Source organism: Salmo salar, chromosome 21, assembly GCF_965601325.2.
Source record: "Salmo salar chromosome 21, fSalSal1, whole genome shotgun sequence".
Classification (NCBI taxonomy): domain Eukaryota; kingdom Metazoa; phylum Chordata; class Actinopteri; order Salmoniformes; family Salmonidae; genus Salmo; species Salmo salar.
In genome coordinates this window covers 31,848,934-31,872,699 of record NC_138311.1, presented here as the reverse complement: position 1 = coordinate 31,872,699, position 23,766 = coordinate 31,848,934, and the positions used below count along the sequence as shown (strand labels likewise).

The 23,766-nt window shown below is 40.2% G+C and overlaps 1 protein-coding gene across 3 annotated transcripts in view; it reads left to right on the top strand.

The window, feature by feature from the left end:
- LOC106582063 (M-phase phosphoprotein 8) overlaps nt 1–17,642 on the top strand; it is a 37,311-nt gene extending 19,669 nt beyond the window's left edge. The window contains exons 8-15 of one of the 3 annotated variants that reach the window (XR_001323236.3): nt 11,830–11,970; nt 12,108–12,194; nt 12,396–12,550; nt 15,406–15,563; nt 15,685–15,809; nt 15,932–16,015; nt 16,210–16,337; nt 16,593–17,642. Coding sequence is in view for 2 of the 3 variants with exons in the window: in XM_014164765.3 (XP_014020240.2) it covers nt 2,461–4,678; nt 4,916–6,258 (3,561 nt within the window). In the remaining variant the exon portion in view is untranslated. Of the gene's footprint in view, nt 1–2,460; nt 4,679–4,915; nt 11,231–11,829; nt 11,971–12,107; nt 12,195–12,395; nt 12,551–15,405; nt 15,564–15,684; nt 15,810–15,931; nt 16,016–16,209 lie in introns of those variants that run through there. The other 2 variants (XM_014164767.3, XM_014164765.3) reach the window with 2 other exon arrangements.
- Nucleotides 17,643–23,766: the final 6,124 nt, after the last annotated feature.

The window sequence follows — 23,766 nt, the reverse complement described above, 5'->3', positions numbered from 1 at the left end:
CCAGGCTGTGTAAGGGCTATTTGACCAAGAAGGAAAGAGATGGAGTGTTGCATCAGATGACCTGGCCTCCACAATCCCCTGACCTCAACCAAATTGAGACGGTTTGGGGGTGAGTCGTACCGCAGAGTGAAGGAAAAGCAGCCAACAAGTGCTCCGCATATGTGGGAACTCCTTCAAGACTGTTGGAAAAGCATTCCAGGTGAAGCTGGTTGAGAGTGCCAAGAGTGCAAAGCTGTCATTAAGGCAAAGGGTGGCTATTTGAAGAATCTCAAATATAAAATATATTTTGATTTAACAATTTTTTGAGGGGGTTACTACATGATTCCATATGTGTTATTTCATAGTTTTGATGTCGTCGCTATTATTCTGCAATGTAGAAAATAGTAAAATAAAGAAAAACCCTTGAATGAGTCGGTGTTCTAAAACTTTTGACCGGTAGTGTACATCAGCGCCAAGTGCCATAATGCATTACTCAATTAAAACCACAATATGTAACTTTTATTCCAGAAATGATTGGAAGGTCAGTAGGAATGACTGGAAATGAAAGTTACAGATTGCTGCTTTTAATTACATTTGTGCATAAGTGTAGAAAAATGTTTCATTTTGCCAGTCTGGTTTAAACATAGATACAACTTGATCAATTTATCCACTCTGATCAAGTTATAATGCAGTTTAATAATTAAACATTGCATAAAACGTGAGAGCCAGTAATGGCATGCAGAGGTTGAATACCAGGACATCGATTGCGAGGAGAGAATCCGACTGCAATACCAGCTGACTGCATCCATTGAGGACCAGTGAGCCAACAAAGGTAAGCAGATTATGCCCTTAAACTACTCAGTTATTAATTTAGCCAGATCTACAGATGGCTTTGTAAAGATGTTTGAAGCTTGAATAGGAAAATGCAGTTTTAAATTGTTTATTGCATTGGTAAAAAAAAAAAATGGCCATCATCATACTTCATAAATTGTTGTTCCAACTTGATGCCTGGCAATTAATAAATCCGAGCTTTACATTGATTTGAGTGTTTTTTGCGTTTCTAGAGTGATCTAAGGCGGTTATGATCTTCTCATTTACAGACAAAGGACATGATGAGCAAAAGGTACGTTCACAAGAAGCTATAAAATACAACCTTTGCCTCAGGTACAGTAATGCCTTCAGAAAAGTATTCTTGTACCACCGCAGAGCATGTAAAAATGCTGCTGCGTTTCACTCATCATTATCGACAACAACGAATAGCCCCAAGCTAAAAGGAAAAACGGTCCATTCAGTCAATCATTACAATACTGGTAACACATTTCAGCTTTTGCCATACCGTTGTCTTTGTGTACAATATAAATAATATTAATAGATCAAAGCCTTTGTTCACCGTTTTAACAAACTACTGCCATAAGCATGTATTCCGTGGAAAAGCCTTTCTTTACCGTTTAAAATGTACCACTGTTTAACATCTACCATTTTAACTAAATATTTATTTACAAATGACAGGTTACTAATACTTGCCCAGTTACAGTATGCTTTTGTTTGGGTTGTTAAATATAGTCTTCTTTACTTGATGTGCAATTATAAGGACACAATAGTATTATTACGGTCCAATCAGTGTTTTTAAGGACACTTTCATATAAATGTAGTACCCTACTGCTTTTAAGAGAATGGAAAGAATTATATTTCTAGAACTTACTGTTGCAACTGGTACCTGTTGGGCAAGTACCAGAATGAAGTTGATGCTGGGTTTGTTTTTCATCTTCATAGGCTTCCAAACGCTTTAGGATCTTATTCCGGTCTTATTTGTGAAAACACGTAAATCACCCACCATTTGCATGCATGTAACAAAATACAGAATATATGGAGGATTAGAAACAAAGTCACTGGCCAAATGTAGGCCTAGCTGCATGGCATTTTGTTTTCTGTACCTTCCTGGTCTCCATGCAGCATCTCATCCAACATCACAATATTAATTCCTCGTCAGACATATTTACAATGTGAAAACGGTGTAGTTCGCTGCTTAATACAATAAAGCCATAAACTGTTCCTTGAATGAGTCACATGTGGTTTTTATTATGGAAGAATTCAAAGTCTACACGGTTTGGTGCTGTGTAACCATTGCATTGATTCTCGCTTGACTGTGATTGAAGTTTGAGAGCATTGTTGAGGTGCTCCTAGGAAATCATTTGAATGACTCACAATGTGTACCGCACATGTGTTTTCAATGAGCAATACTATGTGGTTTTCACTATTTAGATTTATCTGCGTATGAAACAGGTCAGAGGACCCCAGATGTCTAGTATGATAGTATAGTTAACCAAATTTCTCTTTGCCACAAGTTAAATACTGACTTGCAACAGCTTTGAAGCTACTTGTGCTTTTTTCCCCCCAAGTTTTACGTTCCACTTTTCATACATTTTAAACAAAATGCATCATAAGGTCTTATGAATCTTACATTTACTTGTTTTTTTACAGGCATGCACTGTTGAACAGAAGAGTTTAAGTGGCAAAGAGAAGCATTTAAATGAGGAAAAGAAGAGTTTAAGTGATAATGAAGAGAGGCTTTTATGTGCAGCAGATAATCCTCACCGCAGAGGAAATCCTCACCGTGAGAGGAGTCCTCTATACAAAGGGAATAATTTACACAAGCAAGAGAATCCTTCAAACAATGAAGAGAAGACTTCATGTGATGTGGTGAAGACTTTATGTGACATGGAGAGAGCTTTATGTGACATAAAGAATTGTGCTGAAGAGAGCAGTTCAAGTGACGACGAGAACAGTTCAGGTGATGAGGTAGAAGGACAAAGACTGGATTCAAACGTCCCAAGTGGGTCAGATCCTCTTCCATCTAAAGCAGAACGCTCCTGTGATAATAATGTATCTGAGCAGTCCCTTCAAAAAACCTCACAAGCTAAAAAACCTTGCCGCAAAAAAAGTGTGCCACGGAAAGGTACAAGGTCAAACTTACGTTCTAGCACAAAAATGACAGTCAGCACATGTAGTACAACAGATGACGGTAAAAGAAAATGGGACAAAAAGTACTTCTGCCTGTATTGCAATGAACCACACCACAAAATTGCAAGACATTTAGAAAGGATGCACGCAGAAGAAGCAGCTGTCGCTCATGCTGTCAGCTTCCCCAAACTCTCCAAAATCAGGTCTCTCTTGCTTGACCAACTCCGTAACAAAGGCAACTATCTACACAACTTGGAAGTTCTTCAAAGTGGAGATGGAGAAATTGTCACAAAGAAAAGACCCTCTTACAATGGTGTTTCTGTGCGTGACTACCTGCCCTGCCAACACTGCTTAGCTTTTTTCAACAAAATAGATTTATGGAAGCATGAGGGCTCATGTAAAGCCAGAAAAGGACAAGATGAAAAGAGGGGAGGAAAAAGAGTGCGGGTCCAGGCTGCGTCCTCTCGACTTCTTCCATTGCCTGTCTACTCTACTGGAGGATGTGAAGAAATAATACACAATATGAATCAAGATGACATTCAATGCCACATCAAAAATGATCCCCTGATATGTAAATATGGCAATGCACTATCTGCAAAGCATGGCCATGCCAAGTCACAGTTTACTTACATTAGTTCAAAAATGAGGGAATTGGCTAGATTTGTACTTACTGTAAATGAGATGGACTGTGGTGTCCAATATCTGCATGAAGTATGTGTACCATCCAAATTTAAATTGGCTGTTCATGCTGCCAGGAAAATGAGTGGTCATGACCCTACCTCTGACAGGTATAAGACCCCATCTCTTGCTTTAAAGATTGGCTATTCCTTGAAAAGAGCTACTGAAATAGCTTTTGGAGAGAGTCGTATGACAGAGGACCGTGAGGCAGAGGAACAAGCCAAAAGGTTCATTGAGCTGCTTGAAAACAATTGGAATAACTGTTTTTCCGGTCTGTCCCTGAGCGATGTCCCTCAGTGTGATGAAGTTGATGTGTCTTCACTTACTGAGGATTTGATTAAACTTCAGAAGTTTCTCAAGGTTGCAGAGGACACAGCAAAGAAAGAATTGCTTGAGAGCCCCACCAACGCTGTCTGGAAAAAGCTCAATGAAACTCTTCTTGCCGAAATAGCTCTCTTCAACAGAAAAAGGACAGGAGAGGTTGCGAAAATGCTGTTGGAAACATACACAAACAGAAAGAAAGCTCCAGCTAGTGCAGACATTTTCAATAGCCTCTCAAGGCTGGAGCAGGAGCTTGGTGACGACAAACTAACCAGGGTGGAAATAGAAGGCAAAAATGGTAGAACAATGCCAGTCCTACTAACGGCGAGGATGATCTCATCTCTTGAGATCCTAATTGCAAACAGAGACAAAGTTGGTGTGTCAAAGGACAACCCTTATGTCTTCGCGCGGAGCCCAGATGCAGCAAGCTACGTCAGAGGCTCTGACTGTCTGAGGAAATTTGCACGTGCGTGTAATGCAAAGAATCCTGAAAGTCTGATCCATGCGACAGTGAGGAAAGAGGTTGCTATCCATTGCCAAATACTGAACTTAAATGAAAGTGAATTGGATCAGGTGGCAAAATTATTGGGACATGACACCCAGGTCCACAAAGAGTACTACAGACTCTCTGAAAATGCAGCACATCTAGCAGAAATCAGCAAATTGCTGCTTGCAATGGATCAGGTTCCAGTTGTAATTCCAGGGCCATCTGAGGAAAGGATTGTTTCACCTACATATGGTGAGTATCAGTTGCTTTGGAGAGTATTTGGACAACATTTTCATTTTGTTTCAAGGGTTAAATGTTCAGTGGAAAAATACCAATTAGTTGTTTTGTGCCATCTTCCATTTTTGCTAGATCTACGTTTTTGAGAAGCTTGCAACTTATTACCCTAAAGTATTTTCTCTGTTCCTCTAAACAATATATAATAATGGCACATTCATGAATCCTTTTCTTCTGTATGTATTAATTTCATAGGGACATATCCAGCAGGGACAGATTCTGCGAGGGCGTATCCTTCTGGCACATATCCCACTGGGTCATCATATCCTGCAGGGACATATTCAGCGAAGTCATATACTGTAGGGTCACAGCCTTCAAGGTCATATCATGCTGGGACATATCCTTCGAAGTCATATCCTTCAGGATCACATTCTCCGAGGTCATATTCTGCGGGGACAGATTCTGCGAGGGCATATCCTACCGGAATAAATCCTGCTAGTTCATATCCTACTGTGACACATCCTGCAGGGACCTATCGAGTAGGTTCGTATGCTTCAGGGACATACCTAGCAGAGACGCATGATGCAAGGTCATGTACTGAAAAAACACAACTTGCAAATGCATGTCCTGCAAGTCCTTATGACCTCTCATCTCCTGCTAGATCATATTCTTCAGGGATGAATCCTGTGAGGACATATCCTGCGGTGACACAACTTTCGACGTCATATCCTGCTGGAACATATGCTGCGCAGACACTTCCAGCTCAAACACTTCCAGCACGTACAGTTATTACTCAGACACTTCCTGCTCAGACTCTTCCAACACAGATACTTCCTGTCGGGGCAGTGCCTGCGGGTGCAGTTCTTTTGGGGACAGGTAAGTCGGGCACAGTGTGGAAACAGAGGCCATGGAGTGATGCAGCTAAGGCTGCGGTGAACCGTCAGATGGGACACTTCATCTCAATGATGGAGGTTCCAGGTAAACGGGACTGTGAAGTTTGCCTGCACAATGAACCAGCTCTAAGAGACAGGACATGGAGGGACATAAAAAACTATGTGCACAACACAGTAAAATCTATAAAACGGAAGAATGGCCTTACAAGAGTGGACCCCACAAAACAGACAAAGAAAGGATTGGCAAAGAAAGAAAAAGAAACAATAGAGGCTAAGAGTGCTAAGGACTGGGTTGGTGGAACAATGACAGTACCTGAACAGGGTCGAGAGGAGGGTCTAGAGGCAGGTCCTGTGGCAACACCAAGGAAACCAAAGATATGGAGTAATGAGGCTCAGGCTGCGGTGAGGCGGCAGCTAGGAGACTTCACTAAACTGATGAAGATTCCAGGTAAAAAGGAATGTGATGCATGTATTGCAGCTGAACCAGCTCTACAAGGCAGGACATGGAAAGATGTAAAAAACTATGTGCATAACACATTAAAGACTATGTGTAGGAGGCATAGTTCAGGCAAACAAAACATGGACCATGAAAAACCAAGTCCATGGACACAAAATCCAGGGGTGCAACAGAATCCAGGGGTGCATCAGAAATCAGGGGTGCCGTTGGGACTTCCAGAAGAGCCTCCTGTTTATCTGTCCTTGTGATTACCTTGAACCTCCCAGGGTTCAAAGTAAGCAAGGATGGAGAAAGGAGAAAATTATTGCTTTTGATTTAATCTGACCATCCTGGCTCACTCTGATCTCACTTTATGACATAAAGCAAGAATTAAGTAGAATTTTAACCATACCACTACCTACTTTATTCATTGAGGTATCTGTAGCAACTACATAGTGACATTATGCATGAAAACTTGTTTAGTCAATAAGGGAATTTTCAGAACTTCTTTTGAATTGTAAATGTCCTTGGCACAGTGTATTATGTGGCGCCAAAACTCAAAGTCCTTTGGTAAAGGTCACACATTTGCAACAATGGCAAGTAAAGATGGACTCATACCTTTTTAGTTTATTTAACAATTCCAATGGTCCTTTATATAAAGCCTGTCAAACTGAATCTTCTGGGTCAGCAACAGCAACAAGGCTCATGGACGCACATTCGGAATCCAAACACACCCCATGTTTCCGTAAGACCCATGTTGCATAAAAATGCCCAAGATAACTGACTGAAATATATGCTCCACATGCATAGATAACATGTACCAAGTACAGTGAATGTTTTGTTTTCTTCATAGAGGGAAAAAGTAGTGCAAACCAAGACAGTTAAACTGATGACCATACTTTTTTGATCACATTACTGTTATCCTTTACTTTCACCAAATGGATCTGGATCCAGATGTATAAAATCTTTTATGTGTATTCTTGCCTGTACCGTTGTATGTGTAGCTAATGTATATGTGTAGGTTAGGTTTTGAGTTAAAGCAACTGACCAGCATACCTGGGAACTTAGCAGGTTATTTTTAGTAGAAGTGCAGTATGAATGGGTTTCATGGCTCCAGACTGACCATTTAGTCGCATTTTGCAACCATTTGACTTGGCTGTGCGAGAAGAAAAAAAACATGATCGCATCAGTGCGAGCTGCACATTCTACATTGTCACCTCACTCAAACCTTCCTATTTTTTGGGGCAGCTAAAACTATGATTTGGTCAAACCGTAAAGAGCAATATCCTCATGATTCCTGTAACGTAAACGTCTGTCCCTCTGCCTATTTTGCTGGGGACTGCTGATGTGATGAGCAAACGGCTCTCCTCTCTGGGAGAAAAAGATTGTTTCTCATTGTATAACATTTCAAAATGCAATTGCGATAAAAACACAGCATTGGAAGCAACTACCGTAGTCCCTGTCTGTAGGTATAATTTTTATTTCTCAATATTGAGCTCTGGGGCAACTATTTTACAAGCAAGCGATTTGATATGGCTTTGCGATACGGAGCGGTGCACAAAATGAACATTGGTTATTGCGATCTTTTTTTACATTTTATTTAACTAGGCAAGTCAGTTAAGAACAAATACTTATTTACAATGATGGCCAACCCCGGACGACGCTGGGCCAATTGTGCGCCACCCAATGGACTCCCAATCACGGCCGGATGTGATACAGCCTGGATTTGAACCAGGGTGTCTGTAGTGACGCCTCTTGCACTGAGATGCAGTGCCTTAGACCGCTGCGCCACTCGGGAGCCCAGTATTCAGACCCCTTGACTTTTTCCCTATTTTGTTACGTTACAACCTTTTTCTAAAGTGGATGAAATGAAACATTTTCCTCATCAATCTACATACAATACCCCATAATGACAAAGCAAAAACTGTTTTTTAGAAATGTTTTTAAATGGAAGAAAAAAACAGGAATACCTTATTTACGTCCTCAGACCCTTTGCTATGAGATTCGAAATTGAGCTCAGGTGCATCCTGTTTCCAATGATCATCATTGATGTTTCTACAACTTTATTGGAGTCCACCTATGGTAAATTCAATTGATTGGACATGATTTGGAAAGGCACACACCTGTCTATAATATGGTCCCACAGTTGAAAGATCATGTTGGAGTGTTGCCTTTCCAAATCATGTGTTCTTGGGGACCTTCAATGCTGCAGACATTTTTTGGTACCCTATCCCAGACACAATTCTGTCTCGGAGCTCTACAGACAATTCCTTCAGCCTCTTGGTTTTTGCTCTGACATGCACTGTCAACTGTTGTAGAAACATCTCGAGGATGATCAATGGAAACAGGATACACCTGTGCTCAATTTCGTGTCTCATAGCAAAGGGTCTGAATACTTATGTAAAGGTATTTCTGTTTTTATTTTAATACATTTACTAACATTTCTAAAAATCTGTTTTCACAATTTTCACTATGGAGTATTGTGTATTGCTGAGTTAAAAAAAAAAGATTTAATCATTTTTAAAATAAGGCTGTAACGTAACAAAATATGGAAAAGTCAAGGGCCCTGAGTACTTTCCAAATGGACTGTATATCTTGAATAGCATCTCTGTAGTCTATTACACGTCTTAATAAAACACTATGGCTGACTTTATAAAATGCAATTTTGGGGGGGTGAGACCAAATTATGGGCTGGTGCCACCAACTGAAAAATGTAGTGGCACCAGTGCCACCAGTGGACAAATGTTAGTCTGGAGCCCTGGGTTTACATACTACATTTGTGCCCAGCTAAGAGAGTATGGTTTGAGTTGCTTAAAATCCACCAAATACGTAATGAATGTTACTTTGGCTGTTCTAGAATTAGTATCTTCAGATGAAGACCCAGACCACCAGCTCCTTTTGAAAATGTTTAAGTATTATAAATTAGTTATAAATACATGGCACATACACTATCCACATTCAATTGCTTTTGAAGCATGGTTGAGTTTATCATGGATATTTTACTCATGTCATTAACGTTAGCTAGTATTCCTAGCTACTGATATGTATCAGTTGTTTTTATATGTACTGAACAAAGGTATAAATGCAACATGCAACAATTTCAAATATTTTTCAGAGTTATAGTTCATAAAAGGAAATCATTCTATTGAAGTAAATTCATTTGGCCTTTATCTATGGATTTCACATGACTGGGAATACAGATCTGCATCTGTTGGTCACAGATACCTTAAAGAATAGTAGGGGCGTGGATCAGAAAACCAGTCAGTATCTGGTTTGACCACCATTTGCCTCATGCAGTGTCACACATCTCCTTCGCATACAGTTGATCAGGCTGTTGAATATGTTCTGTGGAATGTGTCCCACTCCTCTTCAATGACTGTAGGAAGTTGCTGTATATTGGCGGGAACTGGAACACGCTGTCGTACACGTCAATCCAGAGCATCCTAAACATGCTCAATTGGAGACATGTCTGAGTATGCAGGCCATGGAGGAGCTGGGACATTTTTAGCTTCCAGGAATTGTGTACAGATCCTTGCGACATGGGGCCGTTGATTATCATGCTGAGACTTGAGGTGATGGCGGCGGATGAATGACACGACAATGGGCCTCAGGATCTCGTCAAGGTATCTCTATGCATTTAAATTGCCATCGATAAAATGCAATTTTGTTCGTTGTCCGTAGCTTATTCCTGCCCATACCATAACCCCCCACCATCACCTTGGGGCACTCTGTTCACAACATTGACATCAGCAAACTGCTCGCGCATACGACGCCATACACGTGGTTTGCGGTTGTGAGGCCGGTTTGATGTTCTGTCAAATTCTCTAAAATGACAAAGGATGTGGCTTATGGTAGAGAAATTAATTTTTTATTCTGTCAACAGCTCTGGTGGACATTCCTGCAGTCAACATACCAATTGCACGCTCCCTCAAAACTTAATCTGTGACATTGTGTTGTGAAACAAAACTCTACATTTTAGTGGCCTTTTATTGTCCCCAGCACAAGGTGCACCTGTGTGATGATCATGCTATTTAATCAGATTCTTGATGTGCCACACATGTCAGCTGCATGGATTATCTTGGTAAGGGACAAAATGCTCACAAACAGAGGTTTAAACAAATTTCTGCACAATATTGGAGAGAAATAAGCTTTTTGTGCGTATTGAAAATGTCAGGGTTCTTTTATTTCAACTCATGAAACATGGGACCAACAACTTCATGTTTATATTTTTGGTCCGTTTATATTTTTTCCAACGATTGGGTTTTATCAGTAATATCAATCTTCCTTGTTTTTGTGTATATTTGCATCTAGATGTCATTTATGTTCTTTACTAAGCCAGATTCCTCTAGCTGCATGACCCAGTGAGCCATCCCAGTCCTGGCGAGTTGCTTTGGTCAAAGGGCACTGTTGATGAGGCTTGCCAGGTGGTCAGAGTTTGCGCTTGAGGACCATTTGAATGGTTCTGAAAGGGAAAAATCTGTGCACCAGGCAAGGTCAGTGACAGATCCTAGCAAAGGGCCCAGTTATGACTGAAGTTAGTTGACTTTTCATCCAATTTGAGGCAGTTTTCGGTTCTCCAATCCACTCGGTTACAATTGATAAGTAACTGAAATGTACTTTGTGGAAACGGTTCATTCATTCTGCATGTGGAATTGGTTTCAGAGAATCACTCAACCTATTCCTCTTGTACTAAATTTGATGTGGTTTATTAGGCTTTAGCTGTCCATCTACTTGTTTTATTACTTGTCAAACGATAAACCTTTCAACGTTTTATATTAATGTTGCTATTATTCACTACTGTCTTAACCATATTGATTTCACAGCAGTTAAGTTCCTCAACACTAATTTAAACAGACTAAGTTGTATAGGGTTTGATAGCTGTTGCTTCTCTTATTTAATCCACTTGACTACTAATATTATTATATTATTTCATTACTGTTGAAAGTGCTTCTTATTGGACCAAGGTTCATGGAAGAATCATGTAAATAAATTGCTTAGTTTAGTTATCAGTTCATGTTATAACTGCAATAGCTCTGTTAGGTGTTAACTGAGAAAAATAATCAGGGGTTTCATCCACAGCCCACTATTTACTGTCTAAAGATGTTTAAATTGTGTGATTTTTTTTTTTCACCAACATGTATTTGTTATCAAGCTGCTTTTCGTTACCCCCTGGTGCTCATTGTGTGTACTCTAAGATACTATATTTGCTTGGTTAATAAATTGTTACTTGACGTAAACTTATTAAGCTGCAAGACATGTTCTTTCAGTTCTCAGAATATTCATAGAGCCTACTTGTCCATTAGTCTTCCAACAGGGATTTAGAATTTTACCATTAACAATTATGGAAAACCGCTTTAAGATTTGATGATGTTTTTATGAACTTAAAACCCTTTTGGATGAAAGACAACACCCTAGGTAAGTCGATATTCTTAAAGTCGACGTTTGCTTTTTGTATAACCAAATCTCTTGTTTTTTTTATGTAAATAAAATGTTATAGAAGGATTGACACTTACAATTTTTTCTTTTTTTTTCTTTTTTACTTGTTTTTGAGAGACCTACTCCAACCAACAATTCACTTCCTCATCCTTGTAAAATCTAAATTAAAAAAAGTCTGTACCCTTCTATAACGTGCCATTTATGTCAAAGATAGAGATTTGGTTGTAAAAAAAGCAAAATTCTCCTTTAACTTTCAATAAAGTGAACTCCCTTAATTCTTTAAACAATTACACAGATACATTTAGATTGCTGCCCCCCTCCCCATAGTATTTGCTACCAGAGGCTTTGGTCCTCAGTAATGAAGGAGTCTGTGTGTGTGTTTGTGTGTCTGTTGCCTCCCACAGGACTCCAGCGGTATGTCCCTTAGTATGTTGGCAGCAGCAGGGGGACAGGATGACATCCTGAGGCTGCTGATAAAGAAGGGGGTGAAGGGGAACGGACGGCAGAAGAACGGCACCACTGCCCTGATGCACGCTGCAGAGAAGGTAACACAGGACAGACTGGTTTAAACCACCTTATTACAAGTACACACGTATACATTCCCCTTGTTTGTATGTTAAATGTCTGTTCTGCAATGTTTAATTACTAACTTAACCCTCAATCCTTTCATTTATCATTTCAGAACTTCCTGACCACAGTTGCTATCCTCCTGGAGGCAGGGTCCTACGTCAACGCTCAGACACTGGGAGGAGAGACGGCCCTGATGAAGGTACGGGGGAGGAGAGAAAATAAGGGGAAAATTGGGGAGGTGAAGATAAATGCTGTGTTTAATTAGAACGCAAACATCACCCCTAAAGCACAGAGATGAACCTTGTCAATGACCCCTTTTTATGAATAGCCTCATCTCTGCTAAAGTCGTATGTGACAGACTTATCGCTATAGTTCATTACCAGTAGCCTTGGTTCTGTAGGCATGCAAGAGGGGTAATGCTGATGTGGTGCGCCTCCTACTGGAGTACGGAGCCGACTGCAACATCCTGTCCAAACACAAGAATACGGCCATGCACTTTGCCAAGGTCAGCAACAACCTGCTGGTGTATGACCTCATCGAGGACCACATCAACATGTGAGTGTTGCTGCCATGTCACACGCACACACAAACACTCTCACTCGCTCTTTGTAAACATATATGAATTGGTTTGTATAAGTAAAGGTATATACAGCTAACTGACAAAATGAAGGAAAGGCCAACATTGTATCTTAATAGGGCTTTGGTCCACCACATGCTAGAACAGCTTCAATGCACCTTTGCATAGATTCTACAACTGTCTAAAAAACTGTTGCTGGCCAAAATGACAGTGAGAAAAAAAATCCCATTGCAAAATAATGCTTTTTATTTATTGATGGAAATACCAGTTGATGTAAGTATAGTTAACCATCATGCTTATTGGTCTATAGGTTAATTTGCATAATTTAGTGGAATTAAATTGGCCTGTGTATTTTCATTAGTCGTCAAGTACCTTAGTTGTATGGAATAAATATCACAGGCACACAGCATACAGAACCTTTTTTTTTTACCGGGATTTCTCCTGCAGCTCCTCAGCTGGTTGCTGCTGGAGTAAAACGTGCTTTTATAGGCCCATTCATAGCGCAACAATTGTAAATGCAATTGCGTGTTAAAAACAGTTTTGTTGCACGATTAAAAGGAGCTAGTATTTTTAGTTCTCAACCTGTTTTTGATTACGTGCTTCCCATTCACAATTCAAGTACAGGCAACAGGCTTGTCACCCACCACTTTACAATGTGAGCTGGAGGCTGTATGCATTTTGAAAAACATATTTCATTGTTTAAAACCTGAATGTTTTATTTCATATTATGAGGCATGTCTTACCTTGCATCAGTCAGTAGCCTATAGGCAAAATCCGACCATGGAAATGTGGAGGCAATTATTTTATAAAGACTTCATAGGCAGCGCGCGAGTTTCAAGTTTCGGGAAGGTTACAATTTATCCTACCATTTACACCGTTCTGTGTGTCAGTTGTGATTTTCGTGAAACAGTTTATTTTCAATAATAACATTTTTGTTTCTCAAAATCATTGTCACATGGTTAATCATAAAAATCTGAATTCATATAATAAAAATCTTAAAGTTAAAAGTGAAATAATGTGAGGTCACCAGCCTCTGCCATTTGGATACATTGATACACCGTGATCCATTGGCGGCTAAAGAAATTAGCGCATGGAACTCATAGCCTACAGGCAAATGCAGCAATAGGACACCGAGGAATAGTGATTATCGAGGGGAAGATTGTTGTAAAGATTTTTCAAGTAGCTTACTGTGAGGTACTATAGTTTTAAAATATCATTCACAATGATGTTAAAAAACATTTTCCTACATTTCAGCGCAGCAGGCCAAGTACTTCTAAGCGTGCTCAGGCGCGCGCGCTCCCTCAACATTATCAGGCCAGAGAAAGCAGACACATGTTCAATGCTCACATGAAGTGCTCATTGCTCACATGAAGTACTCGAAACAAAAGACAATGAAGAAATGTACAAATCTCGTAAATAATGGTTATGAAATGAACCAAAACTTGTCCCACAAGTGTAGCAGGTTTGAACTCTGCAAACAACGTTTCCACTCTGAGAATGAGAAATTAATTTAACCAAATGACGGGGATTGACGGTACATTTACTACTGGTGACATATGTAATGGGGAATTTCATTTTAATTTTAATCAAAGGGCAAACAATTCACAAAATTAAACAGTGAATGCGCAAGAATTGTCAGGAGAAAGTTGAGCCATTCTGGAGAGAGACTCACCCATGTCTTCACCACACACCCCTTCCTCTCAAAATGTTTCATTATATTCAAGATGCATTATCTTCACACATATTTGTTCACTGACAGCCGAAACTCAATCAGCTAATCCTATTGCCACGCGCGCTGCCCAAATTGCGGGCTTCCCTATGAGCTTGTGATTTGAAACAATCCACAGCTAATGATCCTCCGTTGTTAAGTCATGCTTTCTGGTGAAGTATATAATATCATTAAACATTTTGATAGGAAGGGGTGTGTGGTGAAGACATGGGTGAGTCTCTCTCCAGAATGGCTCAACTGCCAATTCTTGCGCATTCACTGTTGTGAATTGTTTGCCCTTTGATTAAAATTTAAAATAAATTCCCCATTACATATGTCACCAGTAGTAAATGTACCGTCACATGTATTTCCATTTACTTCCCTATTGGACCTGCCGCTATGCCATTTCTCTCCTTTTATTTAACTAGGCAAGTCAGTTAAGAACAAATTCTTACTTTCAATGACGGCCTAGGAACAGTGTTCAGGGGCAGAACGACAGATACTTTTTTTTACCTTGTCGGCTCGGGGATTCGATCTTGCAAACTTTCGGTTACTAGTCCAACGCTCTAACCACTAGGCTACCTGCCGCCCTCCTGTTCTATTGGTTTTCATATCAACTTTCTTTCGTTGTCCAGAAGCCAAAAGCATAATCGTAGTCATTAATGGTGGAAAACGCTGTCTCAGTTGCCGCTCCAGAATAAGTGTTCAATTGGGTTGAGATGTGGTGACTGAGATGGCCATGGCATATGGTTTACATCATTTTCATTGTTTCCACTCATACCTTGTGGATGGAGGCATTGTCATCCTATGGGGGCATCCCATGGTAGCCAAAATAATGACCTGCCCAGCATTTTTACACATGACCCTAAGCATTATGGGATGAAAATTGCTTAATTAACTCAGGAACCGTGTGTGTGTGTGTGGAAGCACCTGCTTTCAATATACTTTGTGTCCCTCATTTACTCAAGTGTTTCTATAATTTTGGCAGTTACCTGCATGTAACGGAGTTAAGATCCTGTACTGTATCCTCACATACTGGCAGCACAGTGATGCCGGTTACACACACAAATATAAATCTTTTTTTCTTTCTCTCACACATTCTCTCCCTCAAACACACACACTCAGGTTGTCAAATGTGGCAGAGGACACTATCCGGGCGTACTTTGAGACTCGGCTGGCCCTGCTGGAGCCAGTGTTCCCTCTGGCCTGTCACAGACTGTGTGAGGGACCAGACTTCTCCCTGGAGTTTGCCTACAAACTATCGCCTCACACACCTGGAGAGGGTAGGATACACGCACAAACAGTGCAAATCCCCTCCACACACTCTGTCTGGGTAGTGTTTAGGGAAAGCATTTCATCCCAACTAAATCTGTGTCTCTCCTTCTCCTCCCTCTCTCCATCCAGGCTCAGGCATCCTGCTCTTCATCTTCCATGCTAACTTCCTGAGTGAGATCACAGCCAGGCTGTGTGGGCCCTGCAGCGTCCACGCAGTGGTACTCAACGACAAGTTCCAGCTGCCTATTTTCCTGGTAAGTGTCACTCTAGATCAGGAATACTCCAGGTCTACAGATTTGGAGTAAAGGGCTGGTTTTCTGTTCTACCTGGAAGGTGACTGAGTCAGGTCTTTTCCTCTTTCAATTACACCCCACAGGATAGTCACTTCATCTACTCATTCAGCCCAGTGCCAGGCATCAACAAACTCTTCATTCGCCTGGCAGAGTCACCTACAGCCAAGGTACACACACACACACACACACACACACACACACACACACACACACACACACACACACACACACCCACCAGCAGAGTAACCTATGGCCATGGTGAGAGGGGCTCTAGGCCTAGTTACTGTAAAATACTTTGACAAGAAGTTGATCAATTACATTTTATCAATACATTTGATTGATGGACTCTTTCTCTCCCCAGGTGAAGCTTCTCATCTGTGCATTCCGTGTTCAGCTACAGTGATACGTAGCACCTGCCCAGTTCAGAGTTCGCAAGCTGTCTGGACCCAAAGCACAGCATGGAAGATTGAGCATGAATCGTGTGTGTGTGTATGTATGCAATCTCACAACGTGGAGAACAGTTTGAGCCACTCCAGGCTACCTTCAGATAAAGTTGTTGGACATTCAGCATCCACCCAGAGTTTGAGAGACTGTCTCTCTGGCATAGGATTAAAGGACAAGAACAGCATCTCAACCCTGTCCAATCATGTCTATTTATGTGTGTGCAATTAATAGTCTAACAGAAGTGTGTGTGTGTGTGTGTGTGTGTGTGTGTGTGTGTGTGTGTGTGTGTGTGTGTTTAAGGGGACAATATCCTGATGTTTTGTTTGGGACCTGGGCGCTCTTGATGGCATCACAGGCAAGGAGTGAATGAAGATACTTTGGACCAAGTTAATGCTTTGCTCAATTATACAATTTTAGACCTTTTTATATTTTTGAATTGAAGAATTTTTCATTTTGCCTTTCTGGAGTTGTCTATATTTTATGGTCTGTACATACACGTGTGGGGTGTCATACATTTCAATGATTATTGTTAATTTAGGCACCTTTACCACTGTTGGAGTGGGTTAAATTCTAGCATGTACAGTGCAAGACACTTCAGATGTTAATTTACTAAAGGTCTAACATGACTCCTTAAATGTTGAATCCTGTTTCTTGGGATTAGAGGAAACACATTCTGATGAATTCTTTAGTCTAGAACTACATGAGAGCTTTCTAGAATGCATGATTTTAACTACTTGAGCAAAATAGACATCCAGATCACTTGTAGTTGAAGTTGTTGCAATGACGATAATGCAGAGCACATCCTGGCTATGCCATGCCATTGTAGACGTATGATAAATATAGGATAAACATCTACTGTAATATGAATAGGAATTGCCGTCCTTGTTTTTATAAGATGTTGGAATTAATTTGAGGATTCCTTCTGCCTTAATAGCCACATCATTGAAATCATTTCCCCTTTTCTGTCAACTGCTGTGCAAACTGTGGCAACAAAGTAAAATGGGGTATAATTCACAAAAGGATAAACATGTCTGTAGTTTTTTCTGAAGATTTGTCAATTTTCTTTATGTAATTTAATTACGTTACTGGTCTGTCAACATTTTTCTGACATTGTCTTTGTTTGTCTAATGTTGATACATTCAGTTTTACTTCAAACACTGCCATTTTACAAGAATCTCCATATGAACTCTATAACCCATCCTGGCTACAAGTACCCAAGAACCCTGGCTAACACACACACACATCTGCTTGTTGGTGTAGTGTCAGTGAGTAGATCAGGAACAGGTTCCAACATTAATTATGCTTAAGACTAGGCTTAGTTCAATAAAATTGTGAGATTTTATTTCTGTCTATGGTGTCTACCGGCATGTTATCGCTGACATCTGACACCACGAGTCTGTCTCTATGATAAATGAAGTGTACATATATTTTCATATCATATTCATAAATGACTGTAAACAGAATGGGAATTTAAGGTATTTTGTTGAATATGTTGCGAATTCAGCCAACTACCAGCTGTCAGACAAACGGAACAAGAATGTTCTTTATTTCCTGAATGTCAAGTCACCAATGGAAAGTCCCTAACATGAGAACAATAGTTTCTGTTTACCTCACACAAGGGAAAGCTCATACCATTACAAGTACACAGTTTGTATATCTGGTTATCTCAGACCTATGAAATCTCTTCAAGGCCATAATGTATGGTACTGTAGGCATGGAAACAGAAAAGAGTAGTGCCTTAGCAGGGGACATGCTTTTTAGGCACTTTGCTTTTACCAGTATTTCTAGCATTATCCACTAGTGTTGCTGCAAGTAGAAAATCCTATGTTCTTTAATTGACACAAGCTGTCTTCAATCAATGAATTGTTGTGTGTTTGGTGGGGGGATGGCTAAGGTGGTAAGTGCTATGGGGAATACTTGGGACGTCCCTAATCTTTACCCCCTACCCTTTTTACATTTAAACCAATGGGGTGGGGATGTCCAAAGGATCCCGGATAGCAAGGTTCATGGCCTGAGCCAGTGGAGTCATAGCTCTGTGAATCTTAAAGAGCAACTTCCTATAAAAAATGACTTTTCATTTAGAAACCACCTATGTGGCATCGATATGAGTCCTAAACATTTATTCTACTGTCAAAATTGACTACGAAGTGTAAATAAGATAGTTTTGGTCTTAGTTACTCTCGTCCAAAATGGCAGCACAACATAAATTAAGGTTTGGTTTGTTTCAAACCTACCCACAGCTGGCAGCACACAATTAATCATCAATTCGGAGTGCAGCTGCACCCAACCTAGTCGTAATGCCATGGTAAATTTGGGTTGATTTTGAATATCCCTTTGGGGCTAGTTAGGGATTGTCTGTATATTACATAATGTACATGGGACAATATGTTAAAATTCCAATAGCTCCAAATTTCAATCACTTAACCTCAAACCAACTATAAATTGTACATGTACAAATATTGAAAGCATTTAATGAGACGAAAAGGTGTGCCACATGCAAATATTGTCTAATTAACCAGGTTTCCATCCAACCTTTTTAAACTTTACAAATGTTGACAAAACTAAATATGTTAGACAATATGTGATATTTTTGTGTCTGTAAAATTAATTATGCGAGAAATGTAGGTGGAAATGCTTGTATGCGCACATATCTCAAAAGGTGTTTTTGGGTCAAAAGGTGCACTGGGTCATCATGTACAGCCTTTTAGCCGCAACAAGTCAATTTGATGGAAACATCTCTGGTGGGAAAATGTGCATATGTTTTCATGGGGATTTTAGAATATTTGTATGAAAATCTGTCCCAGTTGGATGGAAACCGAGCTATTTACACTAACTAGGTTTTCATCCAACATTTTTATGTGAGTTAAGTACATGTCGAATAATAAATGTCAGGACAGGCCTGATGGAAACAGCAATTATGTCTGTAAACTTTCCAAATGTGAGGAAACATTTTTATGTCAGTAAAATGAATTATGTGAGAAATGTCAGTGGTAATGCTTTTAATGCGCAAATATTGATATAATAACCATCATGTTGAAGTAAACTTGGGGTCACATGATGACGTGTGGTCTTCCCCCTACGACATGTTTACATTTACGTCATGTAGCAGACACTCTTATCCAGGAGAAATTAGGGTTAAGTGTCTTGCTCAAGGGCACAGCCAAATTGTTCACCTAATCGGCTCAGGGTTAAAACCAGCAACCTTTCAGTTATTCTTAACCACTAGGCTCAAACCTCCCCTGACGGCTTAGGAAAGCATGCAGTTTATGATGTTACAGATGAAATAAGTTATGATGAACTTCACAGGGTGGTTAAAGTGCAAGGTGATGAGCTTGATGCTCCTTTCCAATAAATATCCAGGGTCTTATTCTGTTGACATGATGATCGATGCTTGGCTACAGTTTGACAAATAAAAATAATCTTGATCTTTGTCCATAATAATCTCATTATGTAGGCTATACCTGCACGGTAGGAGCTACCACCCGAATTCGCTACATTGGTGTCAGAAGTGGGATGGCACCCGTGAGAGCATCCGAGAGGCTGGTACACGAGGGACTTGATATAGAGAAGTGTGGGGACACGCTCTCCCAAAGGGTGACACTGGCGTACTTTCAGAAACGTTTGTACCTAGCCTAGTACATCAAGAGGGTCAAACCACTTGGCGTAACGGTTAAGGTGTTGGCTTGACAGTCGCTGGACCCGGGTTTGAGTCCCGGTCGGGGGAAAGGTGGGGCCTATTCAGTAAGATGACATGTAGAAATGTAATGTATAGAGTGGAAATAGGATTCTAATGTAATATATAGAGTTGACAGGATTCAAGGACAGAAAATAGTATGTTCTACACCAGGTATTCCCCAGGGGAACGTGCAATGCCGTCGGGGGTACGCCAAATAAAAATGTGATTCACATTTTTCTTTTATTTGTTCGTTTTTTAAAATGTATTTTTTATTCACATTTTCAAACAGTCCATTTATATTTTCCAAAGGGGCTATACATTTGGGTGAGGTTTTTTTCTCACCTGAGTAGCCTCGTTTCACTGACGAAAATACAGTTAAACCATCTAGTGTTCAGAGAAATAACACAATGTCAAATACAGGTAGCCTAGTAAAACAATTAACATCCAATCACATTAACCGTTACTCTCTTGCAGCAATTCCACTAACGGTCCGTATGTAGCCAAATGTAGCTGCTGCTCATTCCATTTGCTTGAAAATGAATAAATGGTTAAAAAATGAAAGTATAAAAACAACAGATACCATTAATAAGAAGGGGTTAGAAGCATCTTATATGGTGAGCTACTGAGTGGCTAGGACAGGCAAGCCCCATACTATTGTGGATGACTTAATTCTTCCTGCTGCTGCGGATATGGCTGGTACAATGCTGGGGGGAAAGGCCAAAAAAACTATACAGACAATGTCTTCATCAAACAACACTATTTCCCGACGCATCAGTGACATGGCAGGAGATGCGTCACATACAAGCCAGTGATTTTGATGCGTTACAGCTGGATGAGTCAACAGACATGGTGGGCCTGGCACAGCTCCTGGTATATGTCCGTTACATTTATGGGGGGTCAATAAAGGAAGACATCCTCTTCTGCAACCCACTGGAAACCAGGACAATAAGAGAGGATATTTTTTAAGTACTGGACAGCTTTGTGACATCAAATGGACTTTGGTGGTCAAGATGTGTTGGTATTTGTACTGATGGCACAAAAGCCATGACAGGGAGACATAGTGGAGTGGTAACATGCGTGCAAACAGTTGCTCCCGACGCCACTTGAGTACACTGCAGCATCCACCGAGAGGCTCCTGCTGCCAAGGGAATGCCTGACAGCTTGAAAGACGTTTTGGACACTACAGTGAAAATGGTTAACTTTGTTAAAGCAAGGGCCCTGAACTCTCGTGTATTTTATGCACTATGCAATGATATGGGCAGCGACCATGTAACGCTATTACAACATACAGAAGTGCGCTTGTTTTCAAGGGGCAAAGTATTGACACTTTTTTTTATTGAGAGACAAGCTTAAAGTTTTCTTTACTGACCATAATTTTCACTTGTCTGACCGCTTGCATGATGACGAGTTTCTCACACGACTGGCCTATCTGGGTGATGTTTTTTCTCACCTGAATGATCTGAATCTAGGATTACAGGGACTTATATTCAATGTGCAGGACAAAATTGAGGCTATGATTAAGGAGTTGGAGCTCTTCTCTATCTGCATTAACAAGGACAACACACAGGTCTTTCCATCATTGTATGATTTTTTTGTGTGCAAATGAACTCAAGCTTACGGACAATGTCAAATGTGATATAGCGAAGCACCTGAGTGAGTTGGGTGCGCAATTACGCAGGTACTTTCCTGAAACGGATGACACAAACAACTGGATTCCTTATCCCTTTCATGCCCTGCCTCCGGTCCACTTACCGATATCTGAACGAGATCCTCATCGAAATTGCAACAAGCGGTTCTGTAAGAATTTAATTTAATCAGAAGCCATTGACAGATTTCTGGATTTGGCTGCGCTCAGAGTATCCTGCCTTGGCAAATCGCGCTGTTAATACACTGATGCCCTTTGCAACGAAGTACCTATGTGAGAGTGGATTCTCGGCCCTCACTAGCATGAAAACTAAATACAGGCACAGACTGTGTGTGGAAAATGATCTAAGACTGAGACTCTCTCCAATACAACCCAACATTGCACACCCTTCTCATTAACCTGTGGTGAGTTATTCACGATTTTCAATGAACAAGTAAGGTTTTATATGTAAGATGGTTAAATAAAGAGCAAAATTATTGTTTATTATTATATTATTATTTGTGCCCTGGTCCTATAAGAGCTCTTTGTCACTCCCCACGAGCCGGGTTGTGACAAAACCTCACACTCATTCTTATGTTTAATAAATGTATCGTATAGTGTGTGTGTAGCAGGGTTACAATGATGGCAAAAAACATTTGAGAGTGCGCTGACCCTGGTGCTAGAGGGGGTATGCCGCTGGAGGTTGAATGTTTGAAGGGGATCTGGAATATAAAACGTTTGGGAACCACTGTTCTACACAATATATTTATATCTGAATGTCTTGTACCATTTCAATGTCCTGAACAGGCCTCTGGATGGTCCTTTATCTCCACTTAATCAGTGATGAAATTGCTTTGAGGAAGAACAAAGAGGGTGCGTTCCTCTGCCCAGGCGTTGCTGATGGATGATAGAACTTACAACGCCTGGATAGGTATTTTATGATGAGCTAACCACATATGTTATAGAAATCAGGTGCCCGACGACACAGTCGATGACGTAGCACACAACCATTGGTTGATGCAAGCAACGTCTGAGCAGGGGAACGCGACATGAGGATGGAGTGGATTGAGTGACAGTTGCCATACTCAGAGGGCTGTGGTCCAATTCTCTCCTCTTCTTGTAAGCTCAGTTTTCCACCACAAAACACCAGAACATGGTAAAAAATAGTATAAATGAGTTCACCTGCTTTTACACTATGATTTGACTGTTTTATGTGCAATGTTTCTTAAAATTAGGGACATATGTAAATGAACCACTAATCACATTAAATAAATAATAGTCTTCAGGGCATAGTTTTTCAAGTGTTTTAATTCTGTAATCCTCTTTTTTGCAATACAGAATCATATAAAAAAAAAAAATGTAATAATTGCATAGGATCATTCTGATCCAGATACCACAAAATCAAGTTCACAGAATCCAGATTTTCATTTCTTTGAATAGGCCTATACCATTCGATCTACTGGACAGGTTATGGTACTACTTCTACACTGTCATAGGGAAACAGAGATGAGTACATAAATACATAAACTACATTAATAAGGGTACCTATATTAAAAATAATAAAGCCTGCAGATCACTTATGTTATAAGTAAGTACACACATTTATTTGACACATCTCAATATGACAACTGACCACATACCTATACTGCAGTCAATTTAACATGTAAAGAACGTTTTTTAAACCTGTTCGCCTTAATTACATTACATTTCTTTCTTGCATGCCTTTCACCTTTCTAAGTCCACCCTGAATCCACCCTTCTAGTGGGATCAAGATAATCCTGATTTTAGGCATCAAAACTATCCTAATCACCTTTGAAAACGCAAAAACTACATTTTATCCTGATTAAATGTCAGATTGGATGACCAAATCTGAACCTTACCGGGGATTTTCAGTTTTGAAAAACCCAATTCTAACATTTAATCCTATCAGATTGTTGAAATCCGATCAGATAACTTTTGAAAGACTGGGCCCAGAAATAACTTTGTCAAAGCAACTAAATAAGGTAGTGGGTTCAAATCTTCCTAGAAGTCAGAAAAACATGCCATGTGAAAATGAAGCTTTTGGGCACTTTAGGAAGTTTTTAGTTATATTTCAAATCTGATTTATGAAATGTTCCATGTGGTTTATATTAAAATGGGGCTGGTAGTTCCTCCCTGTCGCTGACCCATCCTCC